This window comes from Pristis pectinata, chromosome 2 (genome assembly GCF_009764475.1).
Source record: "Pristis pectinata isolate sPriPec2 chromosome 2, sPriPec2.1.pri, whole genome shotgun sequence".
NCBI lineage: Eukaryota > Metazoa > Chordata > Chondrichthyes > Rhinopristiformes > Pristidae > Pristis > Pristis pectinata.
Genome location: NC_067406.1, coordinates 2,320,262 through 2,344,112, shown reverse-complemented (window position 1 = coordinate 2,344,112; position 23,851 = coordinate 2,320,262). Strand labels below are relative to the sequence as shown.

General features: G+C 56.1%; 1 protein-coding gene across 1 annotated transcript; it reads left to right on the top strand.

Annotated features, from left to right (window-relative positions):
* The first annotated feature begins 5,794 nt into the window (after window positions 1–5,794).
* Window positions 5,795–23,231, top strand: LOC127579863 (matrix metalloproteinase-21-like). The gene is given in 9 exon segments (XM_052032874.1): window positions 5,795–5,846; window positions 7,146–7,622; window positions 7,625–8,388; window positions 9,458–9,496; window positions 9,499–9,600; window positions 12,219–12,363; window positions 16,197–16,454; window positions 18,546–18,712; window positions 22,420–23,231. Coding segments are annotated over 9 exon segments (2,310 nt in total). The 3' UTR covers window positions 22,726–23,231.
* Window positions 23,232–23,851: the final 620 nt, after the last annotated feature.

Genomic DNA, 23,851 nt, shown 5'->3' with positions numbered 1-23,851 from the left:
TGAACTTCACCCTGTGCCTGACCCTGGGAGTGTGTGACGGGACGGTGCAGAGGGAGCTTCACCCTGTGCCTGACCCTGGGAGTGTGTGATGGGACGGTGTGGAGGGAGCTTCACCCTGTGTCTGACCCCGGGAGTGTGTGACGGGACGGTGCAGAGGGAGCTTCACCCTGTGCCTGACCCTGGGAGTGTGTGACAGGACAGTGCAGAGGGAGCTTCACCCTGTGCCTGACCCTGGGAGTGTGTGATGGGACGGTGCGGAGGGAGCTTCACCCTGTGTCTGACCCTGGGAGTGTGTGACGGGACGGTGTGGAGGGAGCTTCACCCTGTGCTTGACCCTGGGAGTGTGTGATGGGACGGTGTGGAGGGAATTTCACCTGTGTGTTTGTATCTGGGCAATTGGGAACTCCCATGATATTACCATGGAGCGATAGTAGAGGAGGTTGGAGAATGTTCTGGAAGGTTGGGGACACAGATAGCGCCAGGATTGCAGTGTGGTTGCTGACCGTTTCTCTGCAGACTGCGTGCTGTTTTGCACTCCTGGAACTGCCACGCCCTGCAATGTTTGGTATGAAAAACTGCACTCCAATTGCTCACAACCTCGGGGCAAGCCAGAACCAGCAGCCGTGTCTGATGTCACTTCCCTTGGTCACAGCCATCACCTGTGAGGTCCGGGGCCTCTCTGCAAGGTTCTGCTGCCTGTGCTGAGGAGGGACGCTGGTGGGACTGTCCCCAGTGGAAGGGCAGAGGGAGAGAGGCAGGGAGAGAGGCAAGCCCGATACGTCAGAGACAGACCAGTTTCAAGGAAGGGTTGGCACAGGGAACGTGTCAGGAGAGTGATGCAGACGGTTGCCGAGTGCGACACCGTGCAGAGAGCAGGCAGAGGGAGGCAGGGATAGGTGGAAGCCGGGAGAGGGAGAGGAGACTCGGAGGGAACTGCATGCGGGAGCAGAGGGAGGGTCTGTGGAGAGATAAACTGGGCGAGGGTAGCGGGTGGTGGGAGATAGAGAGAGCTGGACGAGAGACTGGCAGAGAGGTAGGTGAGGGACAGAGGGGAGGGGGGAGGTGGGTGAGGGACAGAGGGGAGGGGAGAGGTGGGTGGGGGACAGAGGGGAGGGGGGAGGTGGGTGAGCAGCCGTACCACTGTCCTGCTCTGGAGCCCCAGTCTGCAGTGAGCTGGGTGACTGTGGGAGAGACCGTGGACCCTGGCAGAAGATGAAGGGAGCTCTGCGGCTGGTAAGTCCCCACGGCTGTGCCAACGTTGTTCACCAAGCAGGGAGGGAATTGAACCGGTGACTGCAGGGGACAGGCCAGGGCGTGGGCTGTGGGCTGCCTGGGTCAGGGTGGTGGGATCCCGGTCACCACCCTGTCCCTCTTGCTCCCAACCCCCTTCACTCCCACCACACCCCCTCCCACTTCAACTCCCCTCCCCTCCTCTCCGATCCACCCTCCCCTCCTCCCCGCCCATCACTCCCTGCACATCCCTTCTCTCCCCCTCCAGATTTTCCCCTCAATTTCCTCCCCTCCCATTCTCACTTTCTCTCCTTCCTCCTCTCCCTCTCCTCCTCTCATCCCCTCCTTTCACCTCTCCCCCAACCCACGTCCTCACCCCTACCCTTGTCCTCTTCCCCCTCCCCCTCCTGCCTCCCCCTCCCCCCATCCTGCCTCCCCTATCCCCAGTCCCACCATGAATAGAGGAGCCTACAGCTGAGACCCACCCACCTCAGCTCCTGCTCAGTGAACCCCGGGGCAGCTCTCCTGCCTTCAGCGGCAGCCATGGTGAAATGAGCAACACTCTCCAGTGGCTGGCAGAGTGCTGGGGAGTTGGCTGGTGAGATCTCCAACTCTGAGAAATTCGGCCAGTATCCCCACCACAGATTAGCCTCACCGAAGGGACGGTGACAACTCTGTCTCACAGGAGGCACTAATGAATTTTGCAATCTTTTGGGAGCTTTTCAAAGCATCAAAAACACAGAACACAGAACAGTACAGCACAGGAACAGGCCCTTCAGCCCACCATGTTGCGGCCAAAACTAATTAAACTAGGAATTAAATGCTGAACTAAACTATTCCCTTCTGCCTACACAATGTCCACATCTCTCCAGTCCCTGCACATCCATGTGCCTGTCTAAGAGCCTCAAACACCTCCATCGTATCTGCCTCCACCCCCACCCCTGGCAGCACATTCCAGGCACCCACCACTCTCTGTTTAAGAAACTTGCCCCACACATCTCCTTTAAACTTTCCCCCTATCACCTTAAATGCGTGCCCCTCTAGTATTAGACATTTTGACCCTGGGAAAAAGATGCCAGCTGTCCACTCTATCTATGCCTCTCATTATCGTATAAACCTCTATCAGGTCTCCCCTCAGCCTCTGCAGCTCCAGAGAAAACAACCCAAGTTTGTCCAACCTCTCCTTATAGCTCATGCCCTCTAATCCAGGCAGCATCCAGGTGAACCTCTTCTGCACCCTCTCCCCAGCCTCCACATCCTTCCTGTAACAGGGTGACCAGAACTGCACACATACTCCAAGTGCAGCCCAACCAAAGTTTTATACAACTGCAACATAACTTCTGACTCTTACACTCAGTGCCCCGACCGATGAAGGCAAGCATGCCGTACACCTTCTTTACCACCCTATCAACGTGGGAGCTATGGACTTGGACCCCAAGATCCTTCTGAACATCAGTGCTGTTCGGGGTCCTGCCATTAACTGTGTACTTTCCTCTTACATTTGACCTCCCAAAGTGCACCTAGATTTTCCAAAAGCCAGCAGTGAGGTAGGTCATAAAAGACAAATGAATAAAGAGCCAGGGGGCAAGGAGAGTGGACAACAGATTGAACACAAAGAGCAGAGCTGAAGGTAGCTGTTCAGTTGAATGGGGTCCCGGGAAGGTCAGTGTTGGGCCCACAGTTTACACGGTGAATGATGTTTGGGATCAAGAAGAAATTTGTGGCTCTGCAGATGGCCCCAACTGGTGGAGTAATAAATACTGAGGAGACCTGTACAAGGATGTTACAGACAGATATTCACAGCAAATGGCCAATAATCGTTGTTGAATATAGAACATAGAACACTACAGCACAGTACAGGCCCTGCAGCCACAATGTTGTGCCGACATTTTATCCTGCTTTAATATCGATCTACTCTTCCCTCCCACATAGCCCCCCCATTTCTCTGTCATTCATGTGTCTATCTAAGAGTCTCTTAAATGTCCCTAATGTACCAACCCCCACAACGTCTGCCGGCAGTGCGTTCCACACAACCCACCACTCTGTGTTAAAAAAAATTTACCCCTGACATCCCCCTTATACCTTCCTCCAATCACCTTAAAATTATGACCCCTCGTGTTAGCCGTTGTCGCCCTGGGGAATGTTACGTACCAGCAACAACAGAAACACAACAAGCCATGTATAAATGTTAGAACCTATTTATTAATAACTACTTGTAATAATAAGAGAAATAAAAACATTAGATATTAAACATTGACCCAAAATAAACTCGAAGTGTGTGTGTGGCAATTCCCAAATTCCAAGTCCAGGAATAGTTCTCAAAGTTCAGTTCAGCAAGTCATGAGGTAGAACGGTTGAGCAAAGGCTTTTGAAAACCTCAGTAGATTGTAGAGAGAATGTAGAGAGAATTTACAAATCCACATGTTCCACGATGGAACCCATACGACGCCTCGGTCCACGGATGATCTCCACTGCTTTGTTCCAAAGTATCTGCCACACCGAGGGCATTCGATACGTGGCTGCCCACAGATACACCTGCTTTCCAGTACAGGTTAACGACAAAGTGGTCTCCACAGATTGCTCCAAAAATCCATACGTGGATTGTAGTGACAGACACAGCTATTGTTCTTCATCCATCGATACAGAGACCGGCGGTCTGTGTCTCTGTCTCTCTCTGTCTCTCTCCATCTCTGTCTGTCTCTCTCTCTCTCTCTTTCTCCCTCTCCCTCTCTCTCTCTCCCTCTCTCTATGCACCAGCCAGTACGCTCCAGTTATAGTCTTGCAGTCCTCAGATAGCACCCCACACAGACACCCCCCCACACACACACACCACCCCCCCCAACAAACACACACACACACACACACACACACACACACACACACACACACACACACACACACACACACACACACACACACACACACACACACACACACTACTCCACTACTGTCCAGGAAGCACCCTGGCTCGTAACGCAAAGCACAGACTTTAATTATCAATGAGACATAGAGATTGGGCAAAACAAACTGTATTGGGGCAATGTTTGGCACTGTGTTCAGTCTGCTCAACAGAAAGGTCAGCCACCTTTCCTGGCAGAGGAAACATTTATCCTTATTAACCCATCAGGTCCTAAAAATCAAACCACCCCTGAACGCTCCACGCTCCAGGGAGCACGATCCGTGTGTGTAGTAGAACATCGAACAGTACAGCTCAGGAACAGGTCCTTCAGCCCACCATGTTGTGTGAAACTAATTAAACTATGGCACCCTAATCACATCTGCCAATGCAAGGTCCACATCCCTCCACTCTCTGCACATTCATCTTAGAACGTTAAACCAAGGTCGGACTTATACAGTGAACCCTGGGAGTGTTGTAGAAACAGAGAGACCCAGGAGTACAGGTACGCAGTTCCCTGAAAAGTGGCGTCACAGGTAGACAGGGTGGTGAAGAAGGCATTTGGCACTCTGATCTCATCAGTCAGGGCATTGAGTGCAGGAGTTGGGAGGTTATCTTGCAGTTGTACAAGATGTTGGTGAGGCCACACTTAGAATGTTGTGTTCAATTTTGGTCACCCTGTTAGAGGAAGATTGCCGTTAAGCTGGAAAGAGTGCAGAGGAGCTTTACGAGGATGTTGCCAGGACTTGAAGGCCTGAGTTATAGGGAGAGGTTGGGCAGGCTAGGGACTTTGGGCTGTAGGACACTGAGGGGTGATCTTATAGAGGTGTGTAAAATTCACAGAGAGTCTGTTTCCAGGGGTTGGGGAATCAAGAACTAGAGGGCACAGGTTTAAGGTGAGAGGGGGGAGATTAATGGGAACCTGAGGGGCAACTTTTCACCCAGGGGTGGTCTATATGTGGAACCAGCTGCCAGAGGAAGCGGGTGAGGCAGGTACATTAACAAGTTACTTGGACAGGTACATGGATAGGAAACGTGGGCAAATGGGACTGGCTTAGACGGACATCTTGGTCGGCATGGACGAGGTGGGCCGAAGGGCCTGCTTCCGTGCTGTGTGACTCTGTGACTCCTCCCCCACAGACCACCAGCTCACGGACAGGAGCTGAGCTCAAAACGTGACCAGGACAGGCGGCTGTCTTCAATCAATCGCTCGTTGCCGTTGGGCAGGGGAGATCGGCAGCCCGTGGTCAGCCTGCCGGCCAGCGTCCATGGAGATGAAGCCTCCGCGGGATTGGCTGCTGTCGCTGTGCCTGTGGCTGGGCCTGCTGGGCCTCGGCCTGGCCGAGAAGATTTATCACAGCCGGGACCACTCTGACATCCAGGAGCGTGTGTGGACCAGGGCCCAACCCGTACGGACCACCAAGTCTGCCCAGGTAGGTTTCCAGGTCATCGTGGGGTCACCTGGGGTCACTGAGGAGTCATCAAGGGTCATCGCAGGGTCACTGCAGTGTCACATGGGGCCACGTGGGGTCAATGATGGGTCGTCGGGTCACCTGGGGTCACCGAGGAGTCATCAAGGGGTCATCGCAGGGTCACTGTGGTGTCACATGGGGCCATGTTGGGTCAATGATGGGTCGTTGGGTCACCTGGGGTCACTGAGGAGTCATCATGGGTCATCGCAGGATCACATGGGGCCATGTGAGGTCAATGATGGGTCATCGTGGGGTCACTGAGGGATTATTGTAGGGTCATGTGGGGTCACTGCAGGGTCATCACAGGGTCATCATGGGGCTAGCAGGGAACTTGCTTATTTGCTCCTGGGAGTGATGTCACTGGCAATGCCAGCATTTATCGCCTATCCTAATTGTCCCGAGGGAGGGCAGGTCAGAGTGATGGGTCACACATTCTCAGAGAAGGAGGCCATCTGGCCCATCGTCTCTCTGCTGGCTCACAAAGAAATCCCAGCAATTCAATCCCCACTAATCTCCCCTGTCACCCATGGATCCAGCGGAAACAGGTCCTTCGGCCCAACTCGTCCATGCCGACCTACCTGACCTAGTCCCATCTGCCCGTGTTTGGCCCATAGCCCTCGGAACCTTTCCCATCCATGGACCCATCCCAAATGTCTTTTAAATGTTGTTAATGTACCTGCCTCACCCATTTCCTCAGGCAGCTCGTTCCACACACTGACCACCCTCTGGGTGAAAAAGTTGCCCCTCAGGTCCACTTCTAAATCTTTCCCCTCTCACCTTATATCTATGTCCTCTAGTTTCAGACTCCCCTACACTGGGAGAAGGATTGACCATTCACCTTCCCTGTGCCCCTCATGAGTTTATAAACCTCTGTAAGGTCACCCCCTCAGCCTCCTTCACTCCAGGGAAAACAGTCCCAGCCTGTCCAGCCTCTCCTTATAACCCGAGTCCTCCAGTCCCGGGAACATCCCCGTGAATCCTTTCTGCCCCCTCTCCAGCTGAATCACATCCTTCCTATAGCTGGGTGACCAGACCTGCACACAACACTCCCAGCGCGGTCTCACCAATGTTTGTACAGCTGTAACATGACTTCCCAAATTTTATTCTCCCCATATTCCCATGAAACACACCTCCCCCAAGGCTCTACCCCTCAGCTGCACACTGGGGGTAAGTTACACCGGCCAATTAACCCACCGACCCACACGTCATTGGGATGTGGGAGGGAACCGGAGCCCCCGGGGGAAACCCACAGGGTCACAGGGAGAGCGTGCAAACTCCATACAGGCAGCACCGGGAGTCAGGATCAAACTCCTGCCCTCGTTCACTTTGACCCCTAACAGGCACCGACCCTGGGTTTGGTTTTCCCTTCGAAGTATTTAAAGTGGAGCTGGATGAACTTTTGGAAATGTTGAGAGTGAGATCTATAGGGGATCTGGGGCAGGGGAAGTCCGGATGATAGCGGAGTGTGGGACAGACGATGGGCTGAATGGCCTGCTCCCATTCCCTTCCATCCCTGTGATGGGCCTCTTTCTGAGTTGGTGCTTTAGAATACCTGGACAAGTATGGCTGGACAGAGCCGGTGAACTGGGAGGACCTTGCCTACCAGGGGGTCTCAGTGCCGCTGGACAACGACCCCCCACCCATGAACGTCTCTGGGCTCCTGCTCGAAGGTCACTACGGCCGCCGACAGCTCCAGGAGCAGCAGGAGAGCCAGCAGATGCTGGCCAAGTACACCAGCGCCCTGCTGAGGTTCCAGAAGGCCAACGGGCTGCCCGCCTCTGGGGTCCTGGACCAGGCCACCAAGGAGGCCATGAACATGCCCCGCTGTGGTGTGCCAGACCACAAGGCCCACGACAATGACTCCAACGTCCTGAACACCACCCGCATGTCCGGACTGGGCTACGGACTGCCGCCGGATCCCTCGAGGGTGGGGGCAACCTCACTTCCATCATCAGCATCAGCCCACCCAACCGCACCGAGGTGTCCCACAGCAGGACCCAGCGCCAGCGTGATGGCCCTGTCCCACCACAGTGTCCCAGCTCACTCCACAGACACCTCCCAACACAGGGTCCCGTCCAACATCACACAGAGCGCCAGCCAAAGGCCAACCCAACCAATCAGAAACAGCAACAAGGGCCGGCTCAACCAACGGTGACCACCAGCCGACGTCAACTCAACCAATCAGAGAACAGCGTGCAAAGCCAACTCAACCAATCGGGGAACAACGACAAGAGTCATCTCAACCAATGGCAGACCACCAGCCAAGGTCAACTCAACCAATCAGAGACCTCTGGCCAAGGCAAATTCAACCAATCGAGTGTGGGCGGTCAAGGTCAGCTCTCGGGGCAAGGCGGGGCTGACCACCAGGAGACAAGCGCCAGACCAATGGGGGGTGGAGAGCGGGCGGAGCACGGGAGCAGGAGGCGGACCATCCGCTGGCTGGTGGAGCAGATGCGGAGGAGGCGCGCGGCCTCGGACCTCCTGGACAACACCTTCCCCCAGCTGGCCTTCACCAAGTCCCGGCTGAGGTGGCGCATTCTGGACGAAGGCTACAGCTCGCAGCTGACCATCGACGATCAGAAGATGATCTTGCGCCTCGCCTTCCGTATGTGGAGTGAGGTCACGCCGCTGATATTCATCGAAGACCTGACGTCACCGGCCTCCGAGATAGACATCAAGCTGGGCTTCGGCACAAGTGAGGACATTCACTGTCCCATCACACTCACCCCTCACAGGGGAGTCAGTAAACAGCAGCACGCGGGGACGGGTCAGCACCCAGGGTATCCCGGGGTCAGACACAGGGTGAAGCTCCCTCTACACCGTCCCGTCACACACTCCGGGGTCAGACACAGGTGAAGGTCCCTCTACACCGTCCCATTACACACTCCTGGGGTCAAACATTGAGCGAAGGAGGTTGGGGGGAGGTGGTGGGGAGATAAGGGGTGCGAGGAAGAGAGGGGCAAGGGACGAGGAGGTGAGGGAGGGGTGGGAAGGGGCAAGGGACGAGAGGGAGTGGGGTGTGAGGGATTGGGATCCATTGGGGGTCGAGGACATGAAGGGGAAGGTAGGGGGTGCAAGGGAGAGAGGGACAAGGGAGGGGGTGAGGGGGAAGGTGAGAGGATGGGGAGGTGTTGAGGTAGGGAGGGATGAGGGAGAGGCGATGGGGGTTCAAGGAGGTAGGGGCCAACGAGGGGGAGGGAGGTAGGGAGGGACGGGGCTAGAGGGAGTGGGGTGCGAAGGAGTGGGGGCTGAGGTTGGGGTGAGGGAGTGGGGTGGGCGAGGGAGGGGGAGGGAGGGAGGGACGAGGTAGGGGAGGGGGTGGGAGGTGCAAGGGAGGGGAAGGCAGTAGAGAGGGACAAGGGGCGGGAAGGGGCAGGTGGGAGGTGAGGGAGAGGGCGGGCGGTAGGGAGAGGTAGGGGAGGCCGTGGGGGGGACGGAGGGGAGAGCCTCAGGGAGAGGTAGGGGATGGAGGTGAGGGGAGGGCTGTAGGGAGGGGTATGGGAGGCTGTGGGAGGTGTGAGGGTGAGGGAGGGCAGTAGGGAGGGACGAGGGGCAGGAGCGCCCTCACATGGAGGGCGCTGGGGCTGGCGGTGGTAGGGGAGAGGGTGGGGGGAGGGAGGGAGGGCGGGTGGGGAGGGACGGTTGGGGGGGGGGGGGCGGGTGGCGGGAGCACCCTCACGTGGAGGGTGCCGGGGCTGGCGGTGGTAGGGGAGAGGGTGGGGGGGAGGGAGGGAGGGCGGTGGGGAGGGACGTGTGGGGGGGGGGGGGGGGGGGGCGGGTGGCGGGGAGCACCCTCACGTGGAGGGTGCCGGGGCTGGCGGTGGCGGCCGGAACTGACCTGTTCTCTCCCGCCCCACAGAGAGGCACACTGGGCTGCTCGCAGGTGTTTGACGGGAACGGGGGCAGGAGTACGCCCACGCCTGGCGCCTGGGGGACGTCCACTTCGACGACGACGAGCACTTTGTCAAACCTTCCAGCAGCGAAGGCATCAGCCTCCTGACGGTGACTGACCAGGGGTTACCCACCCACCGTCGCCGGGGGTCACTCCCGTCCGGGTCATGGGTCACAGGTCACGGGGTCACCAACGACTTCCATTGGTCACTATTTCCTGCTCATTTCCAGGTTCACTTCCTGACATCTCCAGTTAGTGAAAGGTTTCTGCTGGTCAGTTCCGGTCAGTGGCCGTGCCATTGACGTCAGTGATCTGAGAGTGACCGTCAGTGACCCTAGGCTGACCCTTGGTAACCCTACACCAATCCTTGGTGACCATAGACTGACCCTTGGTGACCCCACACTGACAATTGGTGGCCCTTGACTGACCCTTTGTGACCCTAGACTGACCCTCGGTGACCCTACACTGACTATCGGTCGCCCTGGACTGACCCTTGGTGACCGTAGGCTGACCGTCAGTGAACCCAGACTGACTGTCAGTGACCCTATACTGATCATCAGTGTCCCTAAACTGACTCTCAATGACCCTAGACTGACCTTGGTGACCCTAGACTGACCATGTGACCCTGGACTGACCCTCAGTGACCCCAGGCTGACTGTCAGTGACCCTAGGCTGACCCCCGGTGACCCCGACTGACCCCCAGTGACCCTAGAGACTGACCATCAGTGACCCTGGGCTGACCCTTTGGTGACCCTGGACTGACCCTCGGTGACCCTAGGCTGACCGTTAGGGAGCCTAGACTGACACGGTGACCCCAGACTGACCCTCAGTGACCCTAGACTGACCCTCAGTGACCCTAGGCTCAGACAGTGAACACACAACTGTGCATGCTACTGTGCCTCAGGCTTTCAGCTTCACACTCTGGGAAGCTGGCGTTAGGAACCAGACGGTGTAGAGGGAAGGCCGATTGGACCATCGAGGCTGTGCTAGCCTGTTGAAGGAGCCCCCCAATCCATCCTTACCCACTCTTGCTTGAGGATGCTGAATTAGTTTCCCCGGAGTGCCGGTGATGTGGTGTGTTGTCACTGACACAGCAGCTAACGCAGGGCTGGTCAGCACTGGACGTGGACTGGTCAAGGTGCCAATATGGAGACACGTGGCTGTGCGGAGTTAGCAGGACTGGACGAGGCAGGAGAGGGGAGCAGGTGACGCAGGGGCAGGGAGGAACTCTCGGCCAGAGCTGGGTGCATTGACCGGACCCTCCTTTCTCAAACCCTCCATCTCGTGGCCCTGCTCTGTCCAAATCCCACCGCAGTGGGCTGGCTCTCAAATAACGACAAGTCAGAGTGCAGGAAGGAGATAGAGGGTTTAGTGACATGGTGTCATGGCAACTCTCAATGTCAGCAAAACAAAAGAGCTGGTCATTGACTTCAGGAAAGGTGGAGGTGAACATGCACCTGTCTACATCAATGGTGCTGAGGTCGAGGGGTTGAGAGCTTCAAGTTCCTGGAGTGAACATCACCAACAGCCTGTCCTGGTCCAACCATGTAGACACCACAGCCAAGAAAGCTCACCAGCGCCTCTACTTCCTCAGGAGGCTAAAGAAATTCGACACGTCCCGTTTGAACCCTCACCAATTTTTATCGATGCACATAGAAGCATCCTAATCCGGATGTATCACGGCTTGGTATGGCAACTGCTCTGCCCAGGACCGCAAGAAGCTGCAGAGAGTTGTGGACACAGCTCAGCACATCACAAACACTAGCCTCCCCTCCATGGACTCTGTCTACACTTCTCACTGCCTCAGTAAAGCAGCCAACATAATCAAAGGCCCCTCCCACCAGGACATTCTCTCTCCTCCCCCTCCCATCGACAGAAGATACAAAAGCCTGAAAACACGTACCACAGGCTCAAGGACAGCTTCTATCCCGCTGTTATAAGACAATTGAACAGTTCCCTAGTACGATAAATGGACTCTTGACCTCACAATCTACCTCGTTATGGCCTTGCACCTTATTGTCTGCCTGCACTGCACTTTCTCTGTAGCTGTAACACTTTATTCTGCATTCTGTTTTCCTTTGTATTACCTTGATCTACTGATGTACAGAACGATCTGTCTGGATGACAAGCACACAAAGCTTTGCACTGTATCTCAGTACATGTGACAGTAATAAACTAATTACTAATTTCATTTGAAAAATTTGATATTGGAGGAACTCAGCAGGCCAGGCAGCATCCGCGGAGAAAAGCAGCCGGTCAACGTTTCGGGTCAGGACTGAAGATAGGAAAAGGGGAAGCCTATAGATATATAGGAGGGAAAAGCAGAGCAGTGATAGGTGGACAACAGAGGGGAGGGGGGTGGGCACAGGGTGGTGATCGGTAGACGCAGGTAAGAGATAGTGATGGGCAGTGTGGGGAGGAGGGGAGAGCAGATCCACCGGGGATGGGTCACAGGTGAGGAGAGAGAGGGAAAGAAAGGGGGGGCCGGAAAGGGAAGAAGAGAAGAACACGGTGGGGGGGGGGGTGGTAGGGGGTGGGGATTACGTGGTGGGACAATTCAATGTTGAATCCTTAATTGAATTCCAAAACATTGAAATCTCCCACTATAGGTAATCCCCACCCCCCCTCCCCAGAACCCCTGCTGAGTTCCTCCAGCATCATCGTGATTTTCGTCCAGATTCCAGCATCTCCAGTCCTTTCTCTACCTTCATTTCCTTTTCCTCCCTAGGTGGCTGTTCACGAGATCGGTCATGTGCTGGGACTGCCCCACATCAGGCGGCCTGGCTCCATAATGCACCCAAACTACATCCCGCAGGAATCCAAGGACCTGGAGCTGGACTGGTACGATCGGAAGGCCATCCAACAGATCTACGGTACGTTGTGGGACATCCTCAGTCCCTCCACTGCTCACCAGGTGCCAGACCCGATGGCTGGGTGATTACTTCCTGGGTTGGATAGCTCAATGCCTGGCTGTTTGCTTGGCCAGTTAACTGATTAACTCAGTGAGACCCTCCTTGGTCTCAGAGGCAGAGGGGCCTCAATGCTATTCCATGACACCATTTGGAAACGAGAAAGCTGTGGGTGCTGGTGGCTCCACACGGAGCCACCCTGCTGCCAGTCTCTGCCTGGCTGCATTCATTGTGCTTTGCCTCACTTTTCGGTGGTTTGGTTGATTGACTTTTGATTTGTTGGCTGATTTTTCTTTTAATTAATTGGTTAACTAATTACTTGACTGGTTTTCTGCTCAGTTGAATGCCCTGTACATTATGGGCACCTAGTAATATATTACCTTGGTTCAAATGACTAAGTGTCCCAGAACATCATGAGGGGGTTTCACTCCTGAGAAGTCCATTGTGTAAAACATTTGAAAACCCATGTTTGGTTTCCCTGTGTGATGAACGGAACGGAGTCACACAGCACGGAAACAGGCCCTTCAGCCCAACTGGTCCATGCCAACCAAGATTCCCATCTAAGCTCGTCCCATATCCCTCTAAACCTTTCCTATCCGTGTACTTGTCCAAGTACCTTGTTGTTAATGTACCTGCCTCACCCACTGCCTCTGGCAGCTGATTCCATATACAGACCACCCTCTGGGTGAAAAAGTTGCCCCTCAGATTCCTAATAAATCTCTCCCCTCTCACTTTAAACCCATGCCCTCTAGTTCTTGATTGGGAAGAACCCTGGGAAAAAGACTACACATTTACAGGGGTTTGGTCTCCCTCAGAGTGCCTCACCAGTCACTTCCTGCCGCAAGCTCCCACCGAGACGCCCTAATTTCCACATCAGGACCACCATCTCCCCTCAAAGCATCGCGGGAACTGGAAATCAGTTGTCATCTGCAGCTCCCGGGAAAAGCTCTCAAAAATGGAGTGTGCTGTGCGGGAGTCTTGTAGGGAGGGAAGCACTTGGCTAAAGCCTTCTCAATGTACAGACCGAGAGCAGGAGAGATCACCCAGGTGTTCAGACCTGTTCTATGATTCAATGAGACCAGGGCTGATCTGACTGCAAACTCAACTCTGCCTTCCCACCCCCCCCCCCACCCGGATTCTTTCACCCCTCCCCATCAAATATCCCAAAACTGCCTCGACCTTGGAGGAAGAGAGCTCCCTCAGAGAAAACTGTCCACCAGCAGCATGTAGATCACGTCGACATCGGGCAGAGTTGGCAGAGGGACAAGGTGGTGCATTTGGGAAAGTCAATTCGGGGTAGGACCTGTACAGTAAACAATAAGGTGCTGAGGAATGGGATAAACTTGGGGTCTAAGTCCATATTTCACTGAAAGTGGGTTCACAAGTGGACAGGGTGGTGAAGAAGGCGTTTGGCACACTGGCCTTCACCAGTCAGGGCAGTGATTATCGGAGTTGGGAGGTCATGGTGTGGTTGTACGAGATGTTGCTGAGGCCACATTTGGAGCGTTGTGTTCAGTTTGGTCGCCCTGTTACAGGCAAGATGTGATTAAACTGGAAAGAGTACAGAAAAGATTTACAATGATGTTGCCAGGACTTGAGTTACTGAATTATAGGGAGAGGCTGGACAGGCTGGGACTTTATTCCTTCAAGTATTGGAGACTGAGGGGCAATATTACAGAGGTGTATAAAATCATGAGGGGCACAGATAGGGTGAGTGTGCACAGACTTTCTCCCAGGGTTGGGGAATCAAGATAAGATTTCTTTATTAGTCACATGTACATAGAAACACACAGTGAAATGCAGCTTTTGCGTAGAGTTTTCTGGGGGCAGCCCGCAAGTGTCGCCATGCTTCCGGCACCAACATAACACGCCCACAACTTCCTAACCCGTAAGTGTTTGGAATGTGGGAGGAAACCGGAGCACCCGGAGGAAACCCATGCAGACACGGGGAGAACGTACAAACTCCTTACAGACAGCGGCAGGAATTGAACCCAGGTCGCTGGCGCTGTAAAGTGTTACCCTACCGTGCCTGCCCACACTAGAGGGCACAGGTTTAAGGTGAGAGGGGAGAGAGTTAACAAGAACCTGAGGGGCAACTTTTTTATGCAAAGGGTGGTACCTGACAAAATGTGGAACGAGCTGCCAGAGCAAGTGGTTGAGGCAGGTATAATGACAACAGTTTAAAAGACACTCAGACAGGTCCATGGATAGGAAAAGTTTAGAGGGATATGGGCCAAATGCGGGCAAATGAGACGAGCTTAGATGGGAAGCTTGGTCAGCATGGACCAGCTGGGCTAAAGGGCCTGCTTCTGTGCTATAGAACTATAAGAAGGCTACAGCATGTTTGCCTTCATTAGTAGGAGTTGGGACGGTGTGTTCAGTATTCCAGAGGACCAGCACATCTGGGCTCACGTCTTCTAAAGGACAGTCGCCCAGCCTGCATCTCCTGACATAAAGGGGAATCCCAGCAGCCTGACCAGGTTCCAGTGTAGGATATGTGACTCAGTGGGGAACCTGTGGGTGGTGGTGTTCACCTGCGCCTGCCGCCCTCGTCCTTCTTGGTGGGGTGGGGGGGTTTGGGAGGTGTCGTAGGGAGTAGCCTGGGTGAGTAACTGCAGACGGTAACATGGGGAGTGTTTGGGTGGCGTGTGGGGCACCGATCGAGCGGCCTGCTTTGCCCAGGTTAGTGACTTGTCTCCCGGTGACGGTGGACCAGCTCCTGGGGCAGGTCCGCTGGCCGGTGGTGGGGTCGAAGGTCGGGGGGGTTCAAGAGGTGTGGTCAGAGTTGTCCCAAGATGACCCACGCTCTGTGATTTTTATAAATGACTTGGATGAGGGTGTGGAAGGGTGGGTTAGTAAGTTTGCTGATGATACAAAGGTTGGTGGTGTTGTGGATAGTGTAGAAGGTTGCTGTAGGTTACAACAGGATATTGATAGGATGCAGAGCTGGGCTGAGAAGTGGCAGATGGAGTTCAACCCGGAAAAGTGTGAAGTGATACACTTCGGAGATCGAATTCGAAGGCAGAATACAGGTTAATGGCAGGACTCTTAGCAGTGTGGAGGAACAGAGGGGATCTTGGGGGTCCACGTCCATAGATCCATCAAGGTTGCCATGCAGGTCGATAGGGTTGTTAAAAAGGTGTATGGTGTGTTGGCCTTCATTAGTCAGGGTATTGAGTTCAAGAGCCGCGAGGTGATGTTGCAGCTCTATAGAACTCTGGTCAGACCTCACTTGGAGTATTGTGTTCAGTTTCTGGTGCCTCATTATAGAGAAGGATGTGGGAGCTTTAGAGAGGGTGCAGAGGAGATTTACCAGGGTGCTGCCTGGATTGGAGAGCATGTCTTATGAGGACAGGTTGAGTGAGCTGGGGCTTTTCTCTTTGGAGAGGAGGAGGATGAGAGGTTACTTGATAAAGGTGTACAAGATGATGAGAGGTATAGATTGAGTGGACAGTCAGAGACTTTCCCAGGGCAACAATGGCTAACCTGAGGGGGCATAATTTTAAGGTGATTGGAGGGTATATGGGGGATGTCAGAGGTAAGGTTTTTTACACAGAGAGTGGTGGGTGTGTGGAACACACTGCCGGCAGAGGTTGTGGGGGCAGATACATTAGGGACATTTAAGAAACTCTTAGATAGACACATGAATGACAGAGAAATGGAGGGCTATGTGGGAGGGAAGGGTTAGATAGATCTTAGAGCAGGATAAAATGTCGGCACAACATTGTGGGCCGAAGGGCCTGTACTGTGCTGTGGTGTTCTATGTTCTATGAGGTGTGTCTCCTGCCCATCCTCAGGGGTGTGTGAGGGCAGCTTCAACACAGTGTTCGACTGGGTACGGCAGGAGGAGAACGAATTCGGTGAGGTCACCTATCGCTTCAACACCTACTTCATGCGCCACGGCTGGTACTGGATGTACGAGAACCGGTTCAACAGGACCCGCTATGGCGACCCCATCCCGCTGGTGGTGGGCTGGCGGGGCCTGCCCTCCTCTGACATCGATGGCTTCGTCCACATCTGGACCTGGAACAGGGACATCACCCTGTTCTTCAAAGGTGAGGCCACGGGGTGCGCCCACCCCCCAGGACCCCTGCCGCCCAGTTCCAGAGGGGCAAGGAATCTCCATGGGGCCGTGGGTCAGTCTCCTTGGGCTGGGGCACCAGGGAGTCATACAGAATGGGAAACAGGCCCTTCGGCCCAACTCATCTGTGCCAACCCAAGTGCCCACCGAAGCCAGTCCCATTTGCCCGCGTTTGGCCCATATCCCTCGAAACCTTTCCTGTCCATGTCCAAGTATCCAAAACATTATAATTGTACCTGCCTCACCCACTTCCTCTGGCAGCTCGTTCCACACACCCACCACCCTCTGGGTGAAAAAAGTTGTCCCTTTGGTCCCCTTTAAATCTTTCCCCTCTCACCTTCTAGTTTTAGACTCCCCTACCCTTGGAAAAGAACTGGGATCATCCACCTTATCTCTGCCCCTCATGATTTTATAAACCTCTATCAGGTCACCCCTCAGCCTCCTTCAGTCCAGGGAAAAGTCCCAGCCTATCCAGTCTCTCCTTATAAATCCAGCCCTCCAGTCCCGGTAACATCCTGCAAACAGCCTCTCCCAAAGTTCCTGTCTACTGCCTTCAGAATTAGCTTGCACAATCTACGATTTTAGGTGGACCAGTCCTACCTTTTTTTAAAGCTCGTAGAATTATGGTCACTGATCCAAAGTGGTCCCCCACTGACCCTCAGTCACCTGCCCAGCCTCATTTCCCAACAGGAGATCCAGTGTTACCCCCTCCATTTCCCAACAGGAGATCCAGTGTTACCCCCTCTCTAGAAGGGCCGTCTACATACTGGGAAGTGAAAATCCTCCACTACTGCAATCCGATTGTTCCTACAGCTACCTGCGACCAGGCCCTACACATCTACTCCTCTAACTCCACGCTGACTATGGGGGGTCTACAGTACAATCCCAGCACAGTGATCACCCCCTTCTTATTTCGCAGTTGCATCCATGCAGCCTCACCGGACAATCCCCGGGACCATCCTCCCTGAGCACTGTTGTGTTGTTCTCCCTAATCCAGACATGCAACTCCCCCTCCACTCCTTCCTCATCCTCTCTCCCACCTGTAGCACCCGTACCCTGCAACACTGAGCTGCCAGTCCTGTCTGTCCCTTAGCCATGTTTCTGTAACAGCCAGAACGTCACAATCCCATCCCACCACAGCTGTAATATCACGATTATTAACCCTGTGTACATCCTCTACCCTGGGTAGAGGAGTCCAAAACTCGGGGGCATGGGTTCAGGGTGAGGGGGGAGAGGTTTAAAAGGGACCTGAGGGGCAACTTTTTCACGCAGAGGGTGGTGAGGTATATGGAACGAGCTGCCAGAGAAAGTGGGTGAGGCAGGTACAACAACAGGTCATTTAAAAGCGACTTGGACAGGTACAATGGAGGGGTGGGGCTTGGAGGGATATGGGCTGAACGCAGGGAATTGGGACCAGCTGGGTGGGCACCGTGGTCGGCATGGACTGGTTGGGCCGAAGGGCCTGGATCCGTGCTGTATTGCTCTGTGACTCTATGAGTGAATCCTCCTATAACTCATTTGATTCTCCCCACCTTCCTACCAACTCCCCCGAGATCCTACCCCTCACCCACACACTAGGGGGCAATTCACAGCGGCCGATTAACCCACCGACCCCGCGCGTCGTTGGACGTGGGAGGAACCGGAGCCCCCGGGGGAAGCCCGCGGGGGTCACAGGGAGAACGTGCAGACTCCACACTGACAGTGCCGGGGATCCTTACTCCAAACACTGAGCTGCCGGTCCTCCCCGGGACCAACCAGACCGGACCCCTGGCCTGCTTCACCCCTTCGCGTGCTGCCCGACACCCTGCGCTGGTTCCAATGCTTCTCCATTGGATCCAGATGCTGCTCTGGCCCAGGGTGGAGGCTTCCCGGGGGAGCTCAGGCAGGGGCTGAGAACAGAGGGGTCAGCTGATGTAGGGGGACGGAGAGGGCCGGGGGTGGGAATGGGGTCCTCGGATGCAGGACCCCCTCGGCCCCAGGGAGGGAGCCCAGTGTCAGGGAGGGAGGGGGCAGCCCCCGGCGGTGGTGAGCAGTCAGACACCCACGCCCCCTCTGTGTGCGGCAGGGACCCTGTACTGGCAGTACGACAACGACAACGACCGGGTGTACAGCGAGGACCCTCAGGGGAACCGGTTCCCCCGCCCCATCGCTCAGGCCTTCCCCGGCATCGAGGGGCCCATCGACACCGTCTACTTCGACAAGAGGGACCACTGCCTGTACCTTCTTCAAAGGGTTCAACGTGAGTAACCAGCGCGGTACCCCACCCCTCACACCCCCCCCCACAGCACTACCTCCCAACACCCCCCACACACCCCCCCCACACACACACCCCCCACACACACACCCCGCACACACACACCCCCCACACCCCCCACCCACACCCCCCACACACACCACCACCCCCACACACCCTCCCCACACATACACCCCCCCCCCACACACACACCCCACACACACAAGAGGGACCACTGCCTGTACTTCAAGGGTTCAAACGTGAGTAACCAGCTCGGTACCCCACCCCTCACAACACCCCCCCACGCACACACCCTCCCCACAACCCCCCTACACACCCCCCACACACACCCTCACACCCCCCCACGCACACACCCCCCCACGCACACACCCCACGCACCCCCCCACGCACCCCCCACGCACCCCCCCACGCACCCCCACACACACCCTCCCCACCCCCCCACACACACCACCTCCCCACCCCCTCCCTACCCTCCTACCCACAACCCGTTCCCACACACCCCCCCGCACACACGCACCCTATACCCCTTCCCCACATCCCTCACACATCCTCCCCACCCCCCGTACAAACACCCTCCCCACCCCCACGTACACACTCCAGCCCCTCCCCACCCCCCCTCCCCACTACAGACCCTCTACCCCTCCCCACCCCCCTCCCCACTACAGACCCTCTACCCCTCCCCACCCCCCCTCCCCACTACAGACCCTCTACCCCTCCCCACCCCCCCTCCTCACTACAGACCCTCTACCCCTCCCCACCCCCCTCCCCACTACAGACCCTCTACCCCTCCCCACCCCCCCTCCCCACTACAGACCCTCTACCCCTCCCCACCCCCCCTCCTCACTACAGACCCTCTACCCCTCCCCACCCCCCTCCCCACCCCCCTCCCCACTACAGACCCTCTACCCCTCCCCACCCCCCCTCCCCACTACAGACCCTCTACCCCTCCCCACCCCCCTCCCCACTACAGACCCTCTACCCCTCCCCCCCCCCCTCCCCACTACAGACCCTCTACCCCTCCCCACCCCCCCTCCTCACTACAGACCCTCTACCCCTCCCCACCCCCCTCCCCACTACAGACCCTCTACCCCTCCCCACCCCCCCTCCCACTACAGACCCTCTACCCCTCCCCTCCCCCCTCCTCACTACAGACCCTCTACCCCTCCCCACCCCCCTCCCCACTACAGACCCTCTACCCCTCCCCACCCCCCTCCTCACTACAGACCCTCTACCCCTCCCCACCCCCCTCCCCACTACAGACCCTCTACCCCTCCCCACCCCCCTCCTCACTACAGACCCTCTACCCCTCCCTCCCCCTCCCCACTACAGACCCTCTACCCCTCCCCACCCCCCTCCCCACTACAGACCCTCTACCCCTCCCCACCCCCCTCCTCACTACAGACCCTCTACCCCTCCCCACCCCCCTCCCCACTACAGACCCTCTACCCCTCCCCACCACACAGCCTCAACACCCCCCTTCCCACCACTTTGGACCCTCCCCATCGCTCTCCCCCACCAATCCACTCCCCACTACCCCCCCAGACACCCCCTTCCTTACACACTCCCCACTCCCTCACACCCTCCCCCACAGGTGATGTATTTTGGTTGTCATGGTCATAGTCATACAGCAAGGAAACAGGCCCTTCGGCCCAACTGGTCCATGCTGACCGAGATGCCCCATCCAAGTTAGTCCCATTTCCCTGTGTTGGGCCCATCTCCCTCTAAACCTCTCCCGTCCATGAACCTGTCCCAGTGTGGTCTAACCAGAGTTTTGTAGAGCTGCATCATTGCCTCGCGGCTCTTAAACTCCATCCCCTGACTTATGAAAGCTGACGCGCCAGGAGCTTTCTTAACTCCCCTATCCACCTGTGAGGCAACTTTCAGGGATCTGTGGATCCCTGCCTTAAGACCACCAGCAGCTCCCACGTTGAAATGTGGATATGTTCCTGTACATCCCCATTCATTTCCCTGAATTCATTGTAAATACAGATGAGAAATATTCATTTAAGACCTCACCCACCTCCTGTGGTTCCACACATAGATGAACACATTAAGGGGACCGGTTCGCTTCCTAGTTAAGACCTTTAGCTCTTAATATACCTGTAGAATCTCAGGAGGCATTCTGGTAATGCACACAGAGTAAATGGCTGGGACCTCAGGAACATTGATGTAAAGCGACACCGGGTGATGTAGGTCCATAGCTGCCTGAAAGCGGTGGACAGGCTGGTGAAAAAGGCTCTTGGTACGCTGGCCAGGCTGTGAGTACAGTAGTGGGGACGTTGTGTTGCAGCTGGTTAGACCGCACTTGGAGCACTGTGGACAGCTGTGGTCACCACACTACAGGAAGGATGTGGTAGCAGTAGAGAGAACGCAGAAGAGATTCACCAGGATGTTGCCGGGAATGGAGGGCTGTGGTTATCAGGAGAGATTGGATGGGCTGGGACTGTTCTCACTGGAACGTCGGAGGCTGAGGGGTGACCTTACAGAGGTTTATAAAACTATGCGGGACATAGATAGGGTAGATAGTGAGAGTCTTTCCCCCAGGGTAGGGGAGTCCAGAACTAGAGGGGAGGGGTTTATGGTGAGAGGGAAAGGTTTAAAGGGGACCTGAGGAGCAGGTTTTTCACCCAGAGGGTGGTGGGCGTGTGGAACGAGCTGCCGGTGGGAGAGGCAGGTATAGTTACAGTGTTTAAAAGGTACTTGGATAGGTCCATGGATAGGAAAGGTTGGAATTGGAATTGTCAGTCGTACCGAGGTCCAGTGAAAAACGTGTCTTGCACACCGATCGTACAGGTCAATTCATTGCACAGTTCAGTGAGGTAGTACAGGGTAAAACAATAACGAATGCAGAGTAAAGACTCACAGCTACAGAGAAAGTGCAGTGCAGGCAGACAATAAGGTGCAAGGTCATAACGAGGTAGATTGTAAGGTCAAGAGTCCATCTTATGGTACGAGGGTAAGAAGATTTAGAAGAACTTTACCGGTCATTCTCAGGGACATAGAACTGAGATGTAAAAGAGCAGAACGATGGTGATAGGAGTAATGAGCGGATCTGCAGAGAGCTGCCTGCAACACGTCGCCACGCTCCAGCGACGGACATTGGCCAAACGCTGGCAAATGGGACGGCTTTAGATGGGGATCTTGGTCGGCATGGACCAATTGGGCCGAAGGGCCTGTTTCCCTTCTGTGACTCTCTGGTCAGACCCAATTTGTGGGTCAAGGGTCGGCCCTAAGTGAGGGGGTCAGGGGTCGGGACTGAGTTGGGTGTCAGGGGTTGGCCCTGAGTGAGGGGTCAAGGTTCGGCCCTGAGCTGGTGGTCAGGGGTTGGTTCTGAGTTGGGGATCAGGGGTCGGGCCTGAGTTAGGGTCAGGGGTCAGGACTGGATTGGAGGTCAGGGTCAGGCTCTGAGTTGGGGTCAGAGGTCGGCCCTGAATAAGGGGCCAGGAGTGGGTTTTTCGGGGTCGGAACTGAGTTAGGGGTCAGGGGTCAGGACTGGGTTGCAGGTCAGGGGTCGGTCCCTGAGTTGGGGTCAGGGGTCGGTCCTGAGGGGTCAGGTGATAGGATTGGATTGGAGGTCAGGGATCGGTCCTGAGTGAGGGGTCAGGATGGGGTTGGGGGTCAGGGGTCGGGCCCGAGAGAGGGGGTGATGTTACCACGGTGACGTGCACTCCCTTGCATCGGGCAGGTGACGGCCTTCAGTGTGGACCTGAACGCCACGGTGCCCGGGTACCCCAAGAGGATCATCGACGTCTTCCCGCCCATTGTCAAGGGCAACCACCCGCTGGGCCACCTGGACGCGGCCTACTACTCCTACACCCACACCGCCACCTTCATCTTCAAGGACACGGTGTACTGGAGAGTGATCAACGAGGAGGACCGGGAGAACAACGCCTCGCTGCCCCTCAATGGCCTGCTACCCCACCACCGCATCGCCGAGCACTGGCATGACATCTGTGAGGTGGACGGCTCGTGGGCACCGGGCCGACAGTAGGGGAGGGCGGCCCACACGCGGACCCCCGCCTCCTCCTCACCGCCCCACCCACTACATGGCAAGGCAGATCCACCTACAGACCTACGCTCCACCTCTGACCTTCTCCCTGTGACCCCAACCTTCTGATGGATCTCCTGTGTTGCCCACAGTGAACCAATCACCAATGCCCATCGTGCCTCGTCAAAGTTCACAGGACAATCCTCTCTTCTGCATGCTTAGGGTTAGAGGACAGAGGGTCAGAGGTCACACACAATGTAATTCCTTCCAGTCCACCAGCCCTCAGAGAGCTTCACCCTGTGTCTGACCCCGGGAGTGTGTGATGGGACGGTGTGGAGGGAGCTTCACCCTGTGTCTGACCCCGGGAGGGTGTGATGGGACGGTGTGGAGGGAGCTTCACCCTGTGTCTGACCCCGGGAGGGTGTGATGGGACGGTGTGGAGGGAGCTTCACCCTGTGTCTGACACCGGGAGGGTGTGATGGGACGGTGTGGAGGGAGCTTCACCCTGTGTCTGATCCCGGGAGTGGTGTGATGGGACGTGTGTGAGGGAGCTTCACCCTGTGTCTGACCCCGGGAGTGTGTGACGGGACGGTGCGGAGGGAGCTTCACCCTGTGTCTGACCCCGGGAGGGTGTGATGGGACGGTGTGGAGGAGGGACTCTTCACCCTGTGTCTGACCCCGGGAGGGTGTGATGGGACGGTGGGAGGGAGCTTCACCCTGTGTCTGACCCCGGGAGGTGTGTGATAGGGACGGTGTGGAGGAGCTTCACCCTGTGTCTGACCCCGGGATGGTGTGAATGGGACGGTGTGGAGGGAGCTTCACCCTGTGTCTGACCCAGGGTGTGATGGGACGGTGTGGAGGGAGCTTCACCCTGTGTCTGACCCCGGGAGTGTGTGATGGGACGGTGTGGAGGGAGCTTCACCCTGTGTCTGACCCCGGGAGGTGATATGGGACGGTGTGGAGGGAGCTTCACCCTGTGTCTGACCATGGGAGGGTGTGATGGGACGGTGTGGAGGGAGCTTCACCCTGTGTCTGACCCCGGGATGTGTGATGGGACAGTGTGGAGGGAGCTTCACCCTGTGTCTGACCCTGGGAGTGTGTGACGGGACGGTGTGGAGGGAGCTTCACC